The 17,523-nt window shown below is 39.7% G+C and overlaps 1 protein-coding gene across 5 annotated transcripts in view; it reads left to right on the forward strand.

Annotated features, from left to right (window-relative positions):
• The first annotated feature begins 1,460 nt into the window (after positions 1 to 1,460).
• The window catches only part of SLC13A1 (solute carrier family 13 member 1), a 143,220-nt gene continuing 127,157 nt past the window's right edge, over positions 1,461 to 17,523 (forward strand). For all 5 annotated transcript variants that reach the window (XM_086691208.1, XM_086691216.1, XM_025929730.2 and 2 more), the window contains exon 1: positions 1,461 to 1,610. In XM_086691208.1, the coding sequence (XP_086547334.1) occupies positions 1,512 to 1,610 (99 nt within the window). In that variant the 5' untranslated portion in view covers positions 1,461 to 1,511. The remainder of the gene's footprint in view (positions 1,611 to 17,523) is intronic.

The raw sequence follows: 17,523 nt of genomic DNA on the forward strand, positions 1-17,523 counted from the left end.
GTTACATTAGTGTGGAATTAGAAATAAGGTCTAAATGCTAACCATAGACTACATAAAAGTAAGGTTATTTATACCAAGAGAAATTGACTATAAATTATAAAAAAAAAAATGTGTTCTGTTTATACCTAGGGCTAGGGTGCATAGTAGTTATTTAGTTGAAGTGTATCACATTATTAATTTACAACACAATTAGAAACAAACCAGAGTCCCTAGCCCTGAGCGGTTTTGAAATACATCATCCACATCACTGTGAGAATAGTCACCATCTTCACACATGTGCTTACACACACACACACACACACACACACACACACACACACACACACACATACTCACCCCTTGAATGGCCCCAATGACTTATCTCTGGGAAGATTTCCTGTTAATTATCTAGTCAGAATCAGCCCAGTAGTGTCAACTTAGTCATGAAAAAGTGGAACAGGGGAGGGCTTATATAAGGCTTTATGATAACTTTTAGTTTTCTATCAAAAGAGACAATGGGGTACAAGAAATACACAGAATTTTGCTTTCAAATAGTGAGTAAATCATTGTGCAACTGAGTGTGATGTTGGGAGAAAAATGCTGCTCAACATCAGAAGCAGTGTTATTTATTTTTTGAATGAGAGCAGAGAATTCCTAAATGAGAGAGGTCAGGAGCTCTTCTCTGAGCCATACTTCACATAGGCAGTGCAGAGGGCTGCCTCAACACATTACCTGAGAAGCCCTAGAAAAATCTGTACCAAAACCTTTACCTTTCACACTGCCATACACTGAAATTCCTACTGCTGGAAATCGCTATTTCAATTCACACACTGAAAATGCACTTTCTTGGGGCGCCTGGGTGGCGCAGTCGGTTAAGCGTCCGACTTCAGCCAGGTCACGATCTCGACGTCCATGAGTTCGAGCCCCGCGTCAGGCTCTGGGCTGATGGCTCAGAGCCTGGAGCCTGTTTCCGATTCTGTGTCTCCCTCTCTCTCTGCCCCTCCCCCGTTCATGCTCTGTCTCTCTCTGTCCCAAAAATAAATAAACGTTGAAAAAAAAAATTAAAAAAAAAAAAAAAAAAGAAAATGCACTTTCTTAGGGCACTGGGGGCATCCGTTAGAGATTGCTCAAGGCACCACCCAAATATGGAGCCCGGAAGTCAGGGGACATTGAAAGGGGCAGAGGGGCCTCACTGTGGGCAACATCAACAAACCTCACTATTTTGCCTTCCCCTAGATATGGCCAATAAATGTTCTAGTTAATGTGAACAAATTAAATAGGGAAAAATCAGTTGTATCTTTCAAAATCCATACCAGCAAGTGGCATGTGATTTCTTACGAACACTCGGGCTTCTCTCTCCATGTTAATTGTGACAGTAAAACAATAAAAAATCAAGATTTAATTTTAACTCATGTTGAACCATCTAGTGCAGTAAATGATGATGATGGGCTGGAGAAATATTAATCCGTGTTGGTTATTTAACACCTGCCTTATTTTGAGAAGAGCACTATCAAACGTGTCTGCTCAGGACAATGAACGTCCTCAGCTATGTTCTAGTTTATCGTAAGTTTTTCCTGGTAGTTTTCACTCTGTTGGTTTTACTGCCATTGCCAATCATCCTTCGCACCAAGGTAAGTGAACCTGGAGAATAGGCTGGTGGATTTCCTGATTTATTTAGCTGTCCTTTAATAGTTTCTGTGTAACTGCCTGGTTCAGAACTGGATGGGTGGTGCCACTCTGAGTTTGAAGTCAGGATGGTCGTACATTGTGTTTTGTCCACTTTTCCCCTTTTTAATGGTTAAAGTTGGTTGATCCTCAGTATGACTAACTAGAATAATTAAATAACATATTCAATCAGAATTGTTTTCTTTCTGGTTAACCAGATGAGACAAAGAACAAAAGAAGCACAACCCTTGAGATCTTGTCATTCTAGTTATCAATCTTCAGGGACGATCCTGGGTTAGCACGATCCCATCTCCCAAGGCCAGGCAGCTTTGGGATACTGGGGAAAGAGCTAGAAGAATAACCGGGAGCCCCAGGGTCTAGCACAGACTAATTTACTTGTCAGCTCCATGGCTCAGTGTGGGCCACTAAACCTCCTGGAAATTTAGTTTCCTTATGGAATGAGAAAACGTTGAAAGCATGATGTAATTTTCCTCAGTTAATTAGAAAACTTAATAAATGATTGTACCATGTTCCAATCATTTGAGATCTTATTTCAGTTCGGTGTACTTACAAGCATTTTTCTGTTTGCTTTTAAGTGTAGTCAAAGTCCAGAACAATAAACCCAAGACATTTTTAATCCCGTGGTAAAATGATTTGAATCAGCAAGCATTTAGTGAGCGTAATGAGTGTTACTTGGTAAGAGGACAATCACTGGAGCTAAACTCTCTGCTTTAGGTCACAGATATACCACTTACAAGCTGTGTGACTTGGGCAAATCAGTTAACTTCTCTGAGCTTCTGTTTTCTTGTATGTAAGCCTGGGAGAGTAACAGGCTTGTTGTGAAGATTAAATGCATAAGCATTCATCAGTAGTGGCTGGCACACAGTAAGTAGGGCAGCAAGAGTCTCCCTAAATGTGTTCACCCACAGCCGGTGCAGTTCCCACCACCCCATGATGGCTTTCTGATGTTCTCTAACAAATATTAATCAAGGTTTTACCAGTCTACGTTGAAGTAGAATCACGGTAATTATAATATGGTGGATCTTTCAGTCTCCCTCAAAAGCCTACCACTGATCTAGGAATCTCTGAAGGAAATTCATGTGAGCTAATGAAAAATCCTTTTTGATTCTACCAAGGTCTCCTCTGCCTGTAAAGCTGGGGAAGGGACTGGCCTCTACTGCCCCTGGCTACTTGTTGCCTCGTGCAGGGGACAGCCATCCAGCTGTAGCAGCCTCCCAGGCTGGGCCTCTCTCTCACAATGATGACTCACAATTTCCTGTTGAGGAAGGGAAGGACTCCCACCCTTTTTGGTCAAACATTGAACCCTCAAAGCCTTAAAGAATTTCTAGTGAAAACAATAGGCCCTGTCCATTGCTTTGGTTTAGTTGGTTTTGTTTTTCAAATTTTGTGTGATTAATCTTTCTCTCACCCCCCTTCTGCTTCCTGTATCAGCTACTTCTGAGGACTCCTATACGAGTCTCTGGCAGTTACAGACATGGGACTCTAATGTGAATGCTGCTCTATTTGAACCCCCTTCAAAGACTTGTTACTCTGTCTAGTGTGCATGATGGCCTCCTCTTTCAAACTCCCCTGGTCCTGTGGGCCCCCCAGACCTGGCTGAATTCTACCATTCTATCATGAATACATCCTGGTTCATACCTGGACCCCTGCTATATTTTAATATTTCTGGATTAGTTTCAGCCTAAATCCTTACTTATGGCAGAGAAAATAAGAAATCAAGCTAGTCAGTACAAACTTCCGCTATGACTATATATCATCTGTGCTGCTCCTTTGACATACATGTGCATGACACTTTGATTATCTTCCATAATTTTCAGAGGAAGTGAATATAAATTCGTTGAAAGGGAGAACAACTAACTAAATAAAAAGCAGAGGTTTCAGTGCATGATTCATTAATCAGAAAGCATATTCTTGTTAAGAAATGCAGTCATTAATTTTTTTTTTCAAGGCACTATGACAGGAGTACATTAGGTCTGTGGAGAAACCAGGGACCTGGCATCATGTTGCATTTGATGAACTGTGTTCCTCTTTCCTTTTCCACTAATCAACTCATTTGTTAAAATTCAATCAGTGTTAATGTGAGGTTTTTTTCCTAGTACAATAGCATGATTTCATTTTTGGCTACTTCAAATGCATATTTAATCATTCAATCAACTGCTAAATAAACTCAATAGTATTTTAACTGTTGCTTACAATGAAAGCAGAACTTTTTTTTCAAACAATATGGGGCATTGGAGGGTATGAACTTAAAGTAGAGGCTATTTTGACATGGATGCAAATCACTTTATTGTAACTTTCGGATGACCAAACTGAAGAACCCTATGCTTCTAAACAGCCAGTAACAGAACAGCTAAAGAATTCAAGCAAAACAAAAAATCAATTTTGCTTTATAAAAACACAATAATTCTGCATGAATGTCAGAACAATGAATTATTGACTGATTTTTTTTTCATTTTCCTACTGCTTATTGAGTTGTTTCTATAGATTGGCCTTAACCCTCACCTTAATTCCATCGCAGTTTAGAAATGTACAGGGGTGGCTCAGTAGGTTAAGCAGCAAACTTCAGCTCAGGTCATGATCTCATGATTCATGGGTTCAAGCCCCACTGAGAGCTCAGAGCCCACTTCGAATCCTCTGTCTCCCTCTCTGCCCCTCCCACGCTCTTATATGCGCGCGCGCGCTCTCTTTCTCTCAAAAATAAATAAACATTAAAAAAAAAGAAATGTGGCATTAACAATTAGAGACCCTTAGTAGTTTTGCAATACAATATTCAGAGGGAAGGAGAAGGAATTCCCTTTGCAGAACATGCCTCTGTTATAGGCATTCTGCCAGCTGCTTTATCTGAATTATCTCATTTAACCTTCATTACAAACCTATAAGACAGTCACATATGTTCTATCATTCTCATTTTCCACTTGGGGAAGCTGATGCACAAAGTATGTGACCCAACAAAGGTCACATAGATGCTATGGAAACTGGATTTAAACACAGATTCTGTCGGAACTCAGACTTCATGCTTTCCCAGTGATTATGTTTTAGTCTTTTCTGTATTTTGTATTTTTTTTTTATTTTTAAATTTTTTTTTTCAACGTTTATTTATTTTTGGGACAGAGAGAGACAGAGCATGAACAGGGGAGGGGCAGAGAGAGAGGGAGACACAGAATCGGAAACAGGCTCCAGGCTCTGAGCCATCAGCCCAGAGCCCGACGCGGGGCTCGAACTCACGGACCGCGAGATCGTGACCTGGCTGAAGTCGGTCGCTTAACCGACTGCGCCACCCAGGTGCCCCTGTATTTTGTATTTTTTGAAGATTTACCCTCTATTTCGAATAGTTATATAAAGTGTGGCTTGATGATCATTATCAACAACTCAAGCATTTCTCCTTGTGATAATACTTTAGAAGGTCAAAATACAGAAGGAGTGTATCTTAGCCATTTCCTCACTTGACCTCTTGCTATTCAACGTCTTCAAGTTAGAAAATTGCAGTGATTCTAACTACTGCAGATGGGCATATGAGAACCAAAGTAGCAGCCTTACATGTGTGTCATTTGCTGAATGTCCCAGAGTTTCAGCTGTACAAGCTGGTCATGTCAGCTTGTCAGCATATGCTGTACCTTCCCTTCACACCTATACCCAAATGTTCATTATGAGTCATGGCATTAGATTGGCATCTTAAGATCTTCTAGTTGGAAGAAATTTTAAAACTGTGTTTTTCAATGTTTTCATGGAAATATTTCATAGCAAAGGAGACTATGCTCATGGGCATAAGTCAAACAGAAGCTCAAATTTAATCCTTATGAATTAGGTATTATTATTAGTCCAGTTCTGCAGATTAGAAACAGAGACAGAAACAAGTAAACAGATTACCAAAATGTGGCTATATAGATGTTTCCAGTCAACATCTGTCTGACTCCAGAGCTGTGATCCAACCACAACTGAATATCTGTATTCTTACAGCTTCCACAATGGTAATAATTATACTCCTAATACATTGGGATAAATGTCACTTTACTAAAGGAATCACACTTCCTTATTGCTTTACAATGAAACATCAGTTTTTAATTATGATATAAACATAAAGGTAGTCTTAGTCCTTCTCCAGTGAGTAGCTAGTGATCAATAAAACAAGCCTGGAATATAATTCATATTTATGTAAATATTTGAATGAAATTAATAATTGCACTGAATTTTTCTCAATTTGGAAAGGAACTTTCTTAAATATTGCCTGATAAAAAGTTAAAATTGGCGTAGGCCATATGCCATAGTTTCAGTGATATCCTCTGTGCAGTTGTGTTCTTTTATTACTGTTTTTAGCATCTTGTTAATTTTTACTTTTCTCAGTACCCTCTACTATTCCCTTACTCATTTTTCCAGTTCTTGATTTTTCTTTGATTTTCTATTAATAATACAAAAAGATAAGAAGAAGGCCAGGGTTTTTTGAGGAGCAGTAAGAGGAGAAAATTGAGCAATAATGTTTTCTGTGTATAGAGTGCATTTCTTCCAGTCGTATCTCACTCGGTCTGGCTTATCCCTGGTTTATCCCTAATTAGAACCCCTTTTTGAGATAAAGAGAGGGGAAACAGCCACACAGAAACTGAGCAGCATGTCCTAGTTAATTGGTTATAAAACTGAAACCAGATTTTAATTATCTCTCATTTACTCCAGGATCTCTCTGCAAAATATTTTACACCAAGAGAGACTTGGAGAGAAAGGAGAATGGCAAAGTCAACACAGCAGAGCATTAGTGCGCAGTCACGACATGGGTTAGGGAGGGAGGGACTATGGCATTAAGGGCAGCTCTATATCTGCACTGTCATGTGCTACCTGCATTTCCCTCACAATATATTCATCTGATATGTCATGAGTTTCAAAGTTATAATAGAAATTATAATAAATAGAAGAAATGATACAAATGACAGACTTATGGTGCCAAATCTAAAACAAAAACAAAACAGGAAAATATCATGCTTGTAGAGAAATGTAACCTTGTAAGTGATAAAGGATGTACCAGAAGGAGGAAATTCTGACAGAGAAAACGAAAATGAAGGGGAGAGAATTTAAAATGATTACAAGTGAAAGAAGAGCAAAGGGGAAAAACTCCAAGAAAACATACTGAACTTTGAAAGGGACAAGTCAAACAGGCATTTCAATAGAAATAATTGATATTGTTCTAAATGTTGGTTTAAAGCATAGTAGGGGCTTAAGATATGGGGGGAAATGCTGTAAACTCCAAGAAAGTAAGCACTTCAGTCACAAAAGAGCATCAACATGATGTAGGGCAAGAAAAAAAAAAAAGGCAGAAGTCATGCTAATTGTAATGTGGTAGATGAACAAAACGAGGAAATCCAAATTTGATACATATTTTTTCATGAATATTTTATGAGACCTTGCTAAGCCCAATGTGTTGTGCTAAGTGAACTGTGGTATGTAAACATAAGTTTAAATTAATGTTTCTGCTTTCAAGAAGCCTGCACAGTTTTTGAAAAGTCAGTATACACTGTGGCAAACATTAATCACAAATTTAAGGTTGTATATAAATACACACCAAATGATTTAAACAAATAATTTGTGTCTAGACATGTAATTAAAAGGCAGATGGATCTCTGGGGATTCATCCTCCTCCAGCCCCACCCCCACCCCCACCCCCATGTCCTCAATCACACACAGTCCCGCTTGTCCACCACCTGCTGCTCCTTCTGTTTTCTTTATCTCCCAGAACCTGCTAGCCTTCACCCCATTCCCAGGTCTGAAACCTGTGTGTCATCTCAGGTGCTTCAAATCATCAGTCTATGTTGTGTCACTTCCTTTTTTTTTTTTTTAATAATTTTTTAAATGTTTATTTATTTTTGAGAGACAGAGAAAGACAGAGAACGAGCAGAGGAGGGGCAGAGAGAGAGGGAGACACAGAATCTGAAGCAGGCTCCAGGCTCTGAGCTGTCAGCACAGAGCCCGATGCGGGGCTCGAACTCACGGACCGCGAGATCATGACCTGAGCCGAAGTTGGACGCTTAACCGACTGAGCCACCCAGGCCCCCCTGTTGCCTCACTTCCTAAATCCCCCCTCCCGTCTGCTTCTTCATCTCCCTGCTGGCACTGCTTTCTTTAGGCTGTCCCATATCTCTTTCCCATGGACCATTTTTAGTCTTTTTCCCAATGTCTCCTACAAGAGCACTATTTTTTAAATGCCAACCAGGTCCTGTTGTATCCCTGGTCAAAGTTGTTCAGTGATTCTCTTTTGCTTACGGGGGAAACAAATATCTAAACAAAGCATGTATACACTGATGGATGTTTAAGATTTTGCCATTGATTTGTCCTAACAACCCTCTCCCAGAACCCAAGTACCTGTCTCCCACATTCATGTTTTACATGTTAGCAGTATTTCACTATTTGCAGTCCCTAGATTACTATTGACTATTCGTGGCTATTCTTGCCTCTCTGTCTTTGCACATGCTGTACCCTTGTCCTGAAATGCTCTGTCCTCTTGCTCTGTCGTTTTTGAGGAAGCAGATCAGGCAGTGATACAAACTGGGAATCATCCTCAGTGCTCTCGATGCATCTTGGATACTTCAGCCTGTGTTATAGTACGTGTTCCACTTTGCTTTTATCATTGCCTCCTCCTGTACACTCTAAATACCTCAAAAACATGGAGCATACTGTTTAATTTCTGTTTTCTCTGGCATCAAACATAGTGCCAGTCACACAGTAGATAGTTGATAACTATGCTGAATGAGAGTGGCGATGTCTAGTAGTAGAAGGATGTGGAGACTTAATCCAGATCTTGGAGGAAAGATAGGATGCAGGAGAAAGAAGATGATCAAAGGAAGGGACTTCAAATAGAGTGACAAGTATGGCAAAGGGACAGAGCAAGAACGCTGGAGTAAGTTTTTTTCCTTCCGTGGTACATTTTTATACCTAGTTTGGTAATGATAATCAGTATCAACGTCCGCTATAAACCTCATGGCAGCCATTAGAAATACTCAGTATTACACCCAGTTTATAGACGAACAAACAGAGACTAAAAGAGGTGAAGCAATTTGTCCAAAGTCACACAGGCTATAAAGGGAGTAAGAGGATGTAAATACAAGTCTCTCTGACTCCCAAGTCCATCAAGGATATTGCTTCTTTAATAGTATTTATATCAGATCTTTAAAAACTTGTGCACAGTTGGCCTTACTCCATCGTTTTCTGGGTTTTCGAGTATAAAAGCATAAGTTGATATGAGGCCTCCCTCTGCCCGGATTGCAGGGTAATCATGACCCATGATGGACAAATAGTGTGAGCAAGCCTTAGACTCTGATTGTTTTACACTGCTGAGATTTAAGGACTTTGCCACAGCATAGCCTCAGCTGCCCTGACTTATCTTGCACATTCTGAAAAACTTCCCAAGTGACTCTGTCGTGCTGCCCCTGGCCCATTTCCTCATCTGTAAAATGAACAAGACTCTTAAAAGAGTTTTAAATGTGATCTGTAGATCAGCCGCCTCAGATTCACCTGAGCTACTTTTTCAAATCACAGCCTCTGTACGTGAAGTACAAGACACTGCACGCTTAACAGACTCCTCATGATTCTGAAGCTGTCAATTCACAGACTGCATTCTGATCGCCCTCTAATGCATTCTCAGGTCGGAAAACGAGGTGGACCCTGTGGTCATTTCCAGTTCCCCCGTGTGGGTGGCGTGTGAGGACTGTATATCTCCATTGCTAATTAGTTGCAGAGGTGAAATGAAAAGTAGGAGTTAATCATTCCCCAGTAATTGGCATAGTGGCACCACCAGTTGCCTTTCCCCGCTGTCCATTTGGGCTAAAAACAAGAAATGCTAGTTTTTCCCCTTGACTGTGTAGTTGAGCTCCTCCTTACTCTTTATCTTCCAACATGAGAATATTTCTAGTCATGGTAAGCCTTGCAATTAGTATGGATTGAGTCTTGAGAAATCACTGCGTCAGAAAAGGTAGGTGTATCACAAACCACGCAAAGCCCTTTACAGGCTCTGTGAAATAATAATAGTGTTTTTCTTGTAGCAGACAGATTTAAAATGCATGATTTTTCTCCTTTCTTAATTGCTTTGTGTCCTCTTTAGAAAATCAATTGCAGTGAGTGAGGCCTGTGATTGGTCCTGCTTTTCTCCAGCTGTGCTGAGAGATCATACCCACATACGTACTAATTCATCAGCCGAATTGCTCCCTAATACCAGTCAGAGTGTCATTAAAAAAGGAGGGCAGGGGCAAAAGAAACGATATTTTAAAGCCTAATTTTTATTCCAATTCCATCTGGAGATATAATTTAAAGGAGAACCGAGGTGATTTTTAAGTATAATCAGCCACATTTCCCAAGACAATTTGACAGTCGGAATTTGTGGAGGAAAACCGTTATCCAAATTGCCTAGTCATAGCTTCATTTGCCTTCCTACCTCTGCAGCAGGTACCCTGGCTGCACTTGGTTGAGGTGGTTAAGACAAGATACGACTGTGTTATTGTTAAATGGGGCCTGGGGAAGCATGAAAGTGTCGGCTGTGAGGAAGTAACCTATGCAGGAAAAGTTTTAGCTCCAATGCTCGTTTACTGGCAAGAGAGATGAGAGCTCCGGGAAAAATGTAGAGACATTCCCCCACTGGGGTGAGGGTTAAGATAGCTGGTGCCAGACAAGTGGGAGAGAAAACAAAAAAGAAAGCAAGGCAAAGTAAAGAAGTTCCTAATGCAGAAGAATTCTACGTTTAGATAGCGATTGAGAGTTTTCTAGAAGGATGAAGCCCTATAAATAGAAACAACTGTAGGGAGAACACAGAAAAACTGTGAGAAGAAAACATCTATTCAAGGAATATTCCTGAGTGCTTCGTATGTTCCAGGCACTGCTTTCAGTGCAGGAATAGAGCAATAAATAAAAAATATATGCTCTCGTAGCATTTTTGCTTGGATTGAATCCCAGCTCTACCACGTACTAGCAATGTGATCACTAATCTCTAGTTGAACTTGGAATTACAATATGTACCTCAAAGAATTTGGGTGCACATTAAGTCAGTGGAACACCAAATATTGTATCTGGCACGTAGTGGACATTCATAAGTGTTATTTTCCCATCCTTTTACTTATTCATAGGTCAGAAAAACACATTTGTCCATTTACCTGGCAGATGTCTTCACCTTTTTTTTTAATTTTTTTTTAACGTTTATTTATTTTTGAGACAGAGACAGAACATGAATGGGGGAGGGGCAGAGAGAGAGGGAGACACAGAATCTGAAGCAGGCTCCAGGCTCTGAGCTGTCAGCCCAGAGCCCGACGCGGGGCTCGAACTCACCAACCGTGAGATCGTGACCTGAGCTGAAGTCGGACGCTTAACCGACTGAGCCACCCAGGCGCCCCTGTCTTCACCTTTTAAATAAGTTCTCCTGTCTATAAAGTTCATGATCCGCATTGTAGATGAAGTTTGTACAGTTAGGATCCCTCTACATCAACCCCTTCTCCACGCTACACCCAAAGCAAACACATGCTTCCATTGACCAGAATGGGTAAGACAAACAAACGGGGGGAGTAAAGGTGAGAACTTAATGGTTCAGAATACTCCCGCATCATCCTGAGGTCAGGTTCAAAGAGCCAAACTAAGTGCCAGAGAGTAGTTTTCTCGCAGCTGTGGGGAGAGGGGGAAAAAGACAGACGACTGTCTGTGGCAGCATTCATAGGAGGCAGACACGCAGCCTCCCACCCAGCACCTGACTCAAGCTACTGGATCCAGCTAGATGATTGGATTTGCATTGTCCTGGTAGGGCAGGACCCCAGGCTGCCAAGATAAGACATTCTAGATTGGAAGCTAAGGACTTGCTGGAGGCAACTGTAAGCTTCTGGATGAGCAACAATGAATATAGAAAAAATAAACACAAAGATAAAAGAACTACCCCTCAGGATAAATATGAAAATAAATTTCAGCATGCAAAAAGATAATGAAGAAAGACTGAAAATGAAATCAACACAGCAATGAAACACTCCAAATCTAAGGAAAACAATAGGGGAATGAAGACAAGTTTGAGAAAAATATAAGATGAAGGACTCGAGATGCAGATTGTAAAACTTGTTAAAAAGCTGTAATAATTAAAAGAGTTTAACAGTTTTGCAGAAAGTGATTTTTAAAAGGTGGCTGTGATTGAGGCCAGAAACGAATGTGCCTGCACTTATACAAATTTGGCATAAGAAATGGGTAACAACAGGAGTTGGTGGGAAAAAGACAGACCATCCAATTTAAAAAGCCAGGACATTTTGGCTACCCATTTAGGAAAAATAAGGTATCAGTTTCCTATATAAGTAAATCAAGGCCCTACTCTTGAAAAGTTTTAACTTCTTGGCACAAAAACAGACACATAGACCAATGGAATAGAATAGAAACCCCAGAACTAGACCCACAAACGTATGGCCAACTAATCTTTGACAAAGCAGGAAAGAACATGCAATGGAAAAAAGACAGTCTCTTTAACAAATGGTGCTGGCAGAACTGGACAGCAACATGCAGAAGGTTGAAACTAGACCACTTTCTCACACCATTCACCAAAACAAACTCAAAATGGATAAAGGACCTGAATGTGAGACAGGAAACCATCAAAACCTTAGAGGAGAAAGCAGGAAAAGACCTCTCTGACCTCAGCCGTAGCAATCTCTTACTCGACACATCCCCAAAGGCAAGGGAATTCAAAGCAAAAGTGAATTACTGGGACCTCATGAAGATAAAAAGCTTCTGCACAGCAAAGGAAACAACCAACAAAACTAAAAGGCAACCAACGGAATGGGAAAAGATATTTGCAAATGACATATCGGACAAAGGGCTAGTATCCAAAATCTATAAAGAGCTCACCAAACTCCACACCCGAAAAGCAAATAACCCAGTGAAGAAATGGGCAGAAAACATGAATAGACACTTCTCTAAAGAAGACATCCGGATGGCCAACAGGCACATGAAAAGATGTTCAGCGTCGCTCCTTATCAGGGAAATACAAATCAAAACCACACTCAGGTATCACCTCACGCCAGTCAGAGTGGCCAAAATGAACAAATCAGGAGACTATAGATGCTGGAGAGGATGTGGAGAAACGGGAACCCTCTTGCACTGTTGGTGGGAATGCAAATTGGTGCAGCCGCTCTGGAAAGCAGTGTGGAGGTTCCTCAGAAAATTAAAAATAGACCTACCCTATGACCCAGCAATAGCACTGCTAGGAATTTACCCAAGGGATACAAGAGTGCTGATGCATAGGGGCACTTGTACCCCAATGTTCATAGCAGCACTCTCAACAATAGCCAAATTATGGAAAGAGCCTAAATGTCCATCAACTGATGAATGGATAAAGAAATTGTGGTTTATATACACTATGGAATACTACGTGGCAATGAGAAAAAATGAAATATGGCCTTTTGTAGCAACGTGGATGGAACTGGAGAGTGTGATGCTAAGTGAAATAAGCCATACAGAGAAAGACAGATACCATATGGTTTCACTCTTATGTGGATCCTGAGAAACTTAACAGTAACTCATGGGGGAGGGGAAGGAAAAAAAAAAAAGAGGTTAGAGTGGGAGAGAGCCAAAGCATAAGAGACTGTTGAGAACTGAGAGCAAACTGAGGGTTGATGGGGGGTGGGAGGGAGGAGAGGGTGGGTGATGGGTATTGAGGAGGGCACCTTTTGGGATGAGCACTGGCTGTTGTATGGAAACCAATTTGACAATAAGTTTCATATATAAATAAAAAATAAAATAAAATAAAAAAATAAAATAAAATAAAATAAAATAAAACAAAAAAAAAAACAAAAAAACAAAAAAAAAAAAGAAAAGTTTTAACTTCAGAAAAAACCGTGGGAGTATATAATACAGGAAGAATTTCTCATACAAGGTAGTAAAAATTTCTAAAAATAAGAACATTTTAAAATAACTGCATTAAAATTAAAAACTTGTCAACCAAAAATACAGTAGAGCAAATTGCATAGGTGAGCCAGACATTAAGAAAAATATTTGAAAATATTTAACTTCTAAATAAATACTAAGAATCTAAAAGGTAACTCCACAGATTCATGAAAAAAAGAAGCAAAGAAGCAACAGAAGAATAAGAGGTTATAAATAAGGCAATTTGCAGGAGAGAAACAATTATGTTCAATTACCATGAAAAAAATACTTCAATGGTATTCAAGCAAATGCAAATTAAATTAAGAGGAGCTTTTCATACCATCAGATTGTCAAATAAATCAATTAGCCCAATATACCGATGGTTGGTGAAATGGAACTCTCTCACATTGTTGGTACTGATATAAACAGATACAACTATCTTAGATATCACTTGAGCAATACTCACTACAGTTAGAATCCACGCCTTCCATCTAGAAATGTCACTACTAGTTTTAGATATATACTTGAGCTTTGAAAATCTCTTTCCTGTTATCCACATGGAGGCAGGGTACAAAGATGTTGGGGAAAGAACCCTAAACCTTCAGTAGAAATATGGACAGATGAATTGTAATAAATGCATAAAAAGAAATGCCATATCCATTTAAAATGAATTAATAATAGGTCTACATGTATCAATATGAACACATTTGAAATACATGAGTAAGATGGGAAATTAGGGTAAAAAGGCATTTTTTGCATGAGTAAAAAAACAAGTTAAAAAATGATATAGACAGTAAGCCTTGTTTAATTTTAAAACCATGTGGTGTTTATTGTCTATAATGTATTAATGTCTACATGTAGTAAAATCACAAAAACATGGGTAGAAAGGGTACAAACCACATTTTAGACAGTGGTTGACTTTAAGGATTGACCAAGAAGAAAGAAATGGAGTAGTTTATATGTCCCGAACTATACGTGGAATGTTTTATTTACTTAAAAAATACAAGCAAATGTAGCAAGTTGTCAACATTTTTAAAATATGATGAAGTGTACAAGTGTTATATTATTTTTTCATATGTTCTCAATATTTTATTTAATAATTGGAATACTACTCGACAATGAAAAAGAATGAAATCTTGCCATTTGCAACAACGTGATGGATCTAGAGGGTATTATGCTAAGTGAAATAAGTCAGTCAGAGAAAGACAGATATCATATGATTTCACTCAGGTGGAATTTGAGAAACTCAATAGATGAACATAGGGGAAAGGAAGGATAAATAAGATAAAAACAGAGAGGGAAGTTGGGGTGCCTGGGTGACTCAGTTGATTAAGTGTCCGACTCTTGGTTTCAGATCAGATCATGATCTCACAGCTTCGTGGGTTCGAGCCCTACATCGGATTCTGTGCTGGCAGTGTGGAGCCTGCTTGGAATTCTCTCTTTCCTTCTGTCTCTGCCCCTCACCCACTTGTGCTGCCTCTGTCTCTCAACATAAACAAATAAACTAAAAAAAAAAAAAAAAAAAAAAAAAAAAAACAAAACAAAACAGAGAGGGAGACAAACCATAAGAGACGGTTAAATACAGAGAACAGGAGCATCTGGGTGGCTTAGTCGGTTAAGCTCTGACTTCAGCTCAGGTCATGATCTAACAGTTCATGAGTTCAAGCCCCACATCGGGCTCTGTGCTGACAGCTCAGATCCTGGAGCCTCCTTCACATTCTGTCTCCCTCGCTCTCTCCGCCCCTGCCCTGCTCACGCTGTCTCTGTCTCCCTGTCTCTCTTTCTCTCTCAAATATAAATAAGCATGAAAAAAATTAAATACAGAGAACAAGCTGAGGGCTGCTAGAGGGGAGGTGGGTGGGGGGATGGGCTAAATGGGTGATGGGCATTAAGGAGGGCACTTGCTGGGATGAGCGCTGGGTGTCATATGTAAGAGATGAATCACTGGGTTCTCCTCCTGAAGCCAAGACTACACTGTATCTTTATTAACTTGAATTTAAATTAAAAAAATAGAAAAAAAAATTAAAGATATATTGCTAGAAAGATTCTAATACTTTTTTTAATGTCAGAAAACAGGAATCTCCTGTTCATATTGGTAATTAGTCTGCACTTAATAGCTTCATCTCTCTCTGGTATTTGAGAGAATCTTCATGCAACAGAAAAAGTGGCGATGGCCCTAAATGAGCCATGGAGGTACAGCGGACACACACAGAGTGGGAGACCGTGGTTAAGTGACATTAAACCTCATACTGCATAACAGAATTTACAACACCTGTATTCTGCACAACTGCCTTTTGTCTGGCTGGATGTGGTTTGTTTGCTGAATTTGCCCATCCAGTTTTTGGAAATCGTAGAGAGCAGATAAATTTTTGAACAGAATTTTTTTTCTTTTATTTTGAGGTATTTTTATTTGGAAATGCTGTCTCAACTCCCCCACCCTCGTTTCATGTAGCATCTTGAGAATGAATCATGATTTTAAGTATCCTTTTTGTAAGATCAGTCTTAGAATTTGGAATCTTTTTTTTTTTCTTACTCTATTTTCCTTCACAGTAAACACAGAAGAAGTGGACATGATTGTGTTGCTCTGACTCAGTTCAAGAACTCATACTAAAGTGCTTTCCTATTTCTAGAACAAAATTTTATTTAAATTATTACTTTTTTTAAATTAAATTATTTAAATTATAATTGCAGAGTTCATTTGAATAAGATATCAGTGATTTCTACTAGACTTGAGAGGCATTGGAAGAGAGGGGAAAACAATTCGCCCACAATCTAACTGAGCGGACATCGGTCTCCTTTCACTGTGGCTTTATCATTATTTGCCTGTGGTGGCCGTAGCGGTGGTTGTGATGTGTGGTGGTGGTAATGGTGGGGCAGCTCTATTTTAGGGATGGGGGGCTTGCCAAGAAGGTGGAAAAAGAGATGGAAGAGAAAAACTAAAGCGATCACCAGGAGATAAATATGGGAGAGCTAGACACGATGGGCCAGTCTAGAGCTTTCTACCGACAAAATGAAGGAGTTTTTCCTCTACCTCAGAACTGGTTCTGTGAACCAGATATCCAGGATACCCCTTCAGTGGCAGCACAGACAACTTACGCGTTGTCTGTTTTTTTTCCTTCATTAGAAGAACCTAGTCACCAAAAATTCCTTACCCTAATATTAGTGTTTTTTAAATAGATACAAATAACAGAAAACAATGAAATGTTTTTGTCCCTCTTTTGTTACTTCTTAACAAGAATATTCACAGATATTTGACTTTTAAAAATAATTCGACAGGGGCGCCTGGGTGGCGCAGTCGGTTAAGCGTCCGACTTCAGCCAGGTCACGATCTCGCGGTCCGTGAGTTCGAGCCCCGCGTCGGGCTCTGGGCTGATGGCTCAGAGCCTGGAGCCTGCTTCCGATTCTGTGTCTCCCTCTCTCTCTGCCCCTCCCCCCTTCATGCTCTGTCTCTCTCTGTCCCAAAAATAAATAAACGTTGAAAAAAAAAATTAAAAAAAAAAATAATTCGACATATTTTAATATTAGGTTCTTTAAAAAAATGCTTAACATTGTGTCTGGATTAACCTTCTGTTGTTAAATGCCTGAAGAGTGTTGATGGGAAAGAACACTTTCCTTCCCATGACTCCAAGCCTGACCAAGGAAGATCACATAATAGAAAACAGGAACTGGAGGGAGATATCAATAGGATGTGACTATAATTTATCAGCCAAAAGAGGGACACTTTTGAGAATGAAAAGGGTTGCTAATCAGGAAAATACCTGTATGTCAGGTGTAACCCAGCACTATCCCAAGAAAACTGAGATTGCCATCTTGCCCACCCAGAGAGAAAATTCTCTATTCCTCCTTTTCTAGACTTTAAGTTTTCCTCAAGATATGAAAAATGGGGCACTTGCCACAAATTCTGGGAAGGCAGCTCTTAGGGACAATGCAGATATGGTGCCTTAGCCAGCTGCAATTAAAATCTCCTGGGACTCAAATGCAAAAGTATGAAATGTGTTTGAGTGTTTG

Source organism: Puma concolor, chromosome A2 (genome assembly GCF_028749965.1).
Source record: "Puma concolor isolate L17-30 chromosome A2, mPumCon1.1.hap2, whole genome shotgun sequence".
Lineage (NCBI taxonomy): Eukaryota > Metazoa > Chordata > Mammalia > Carnivora > Felidae > Puma > Puma concolor.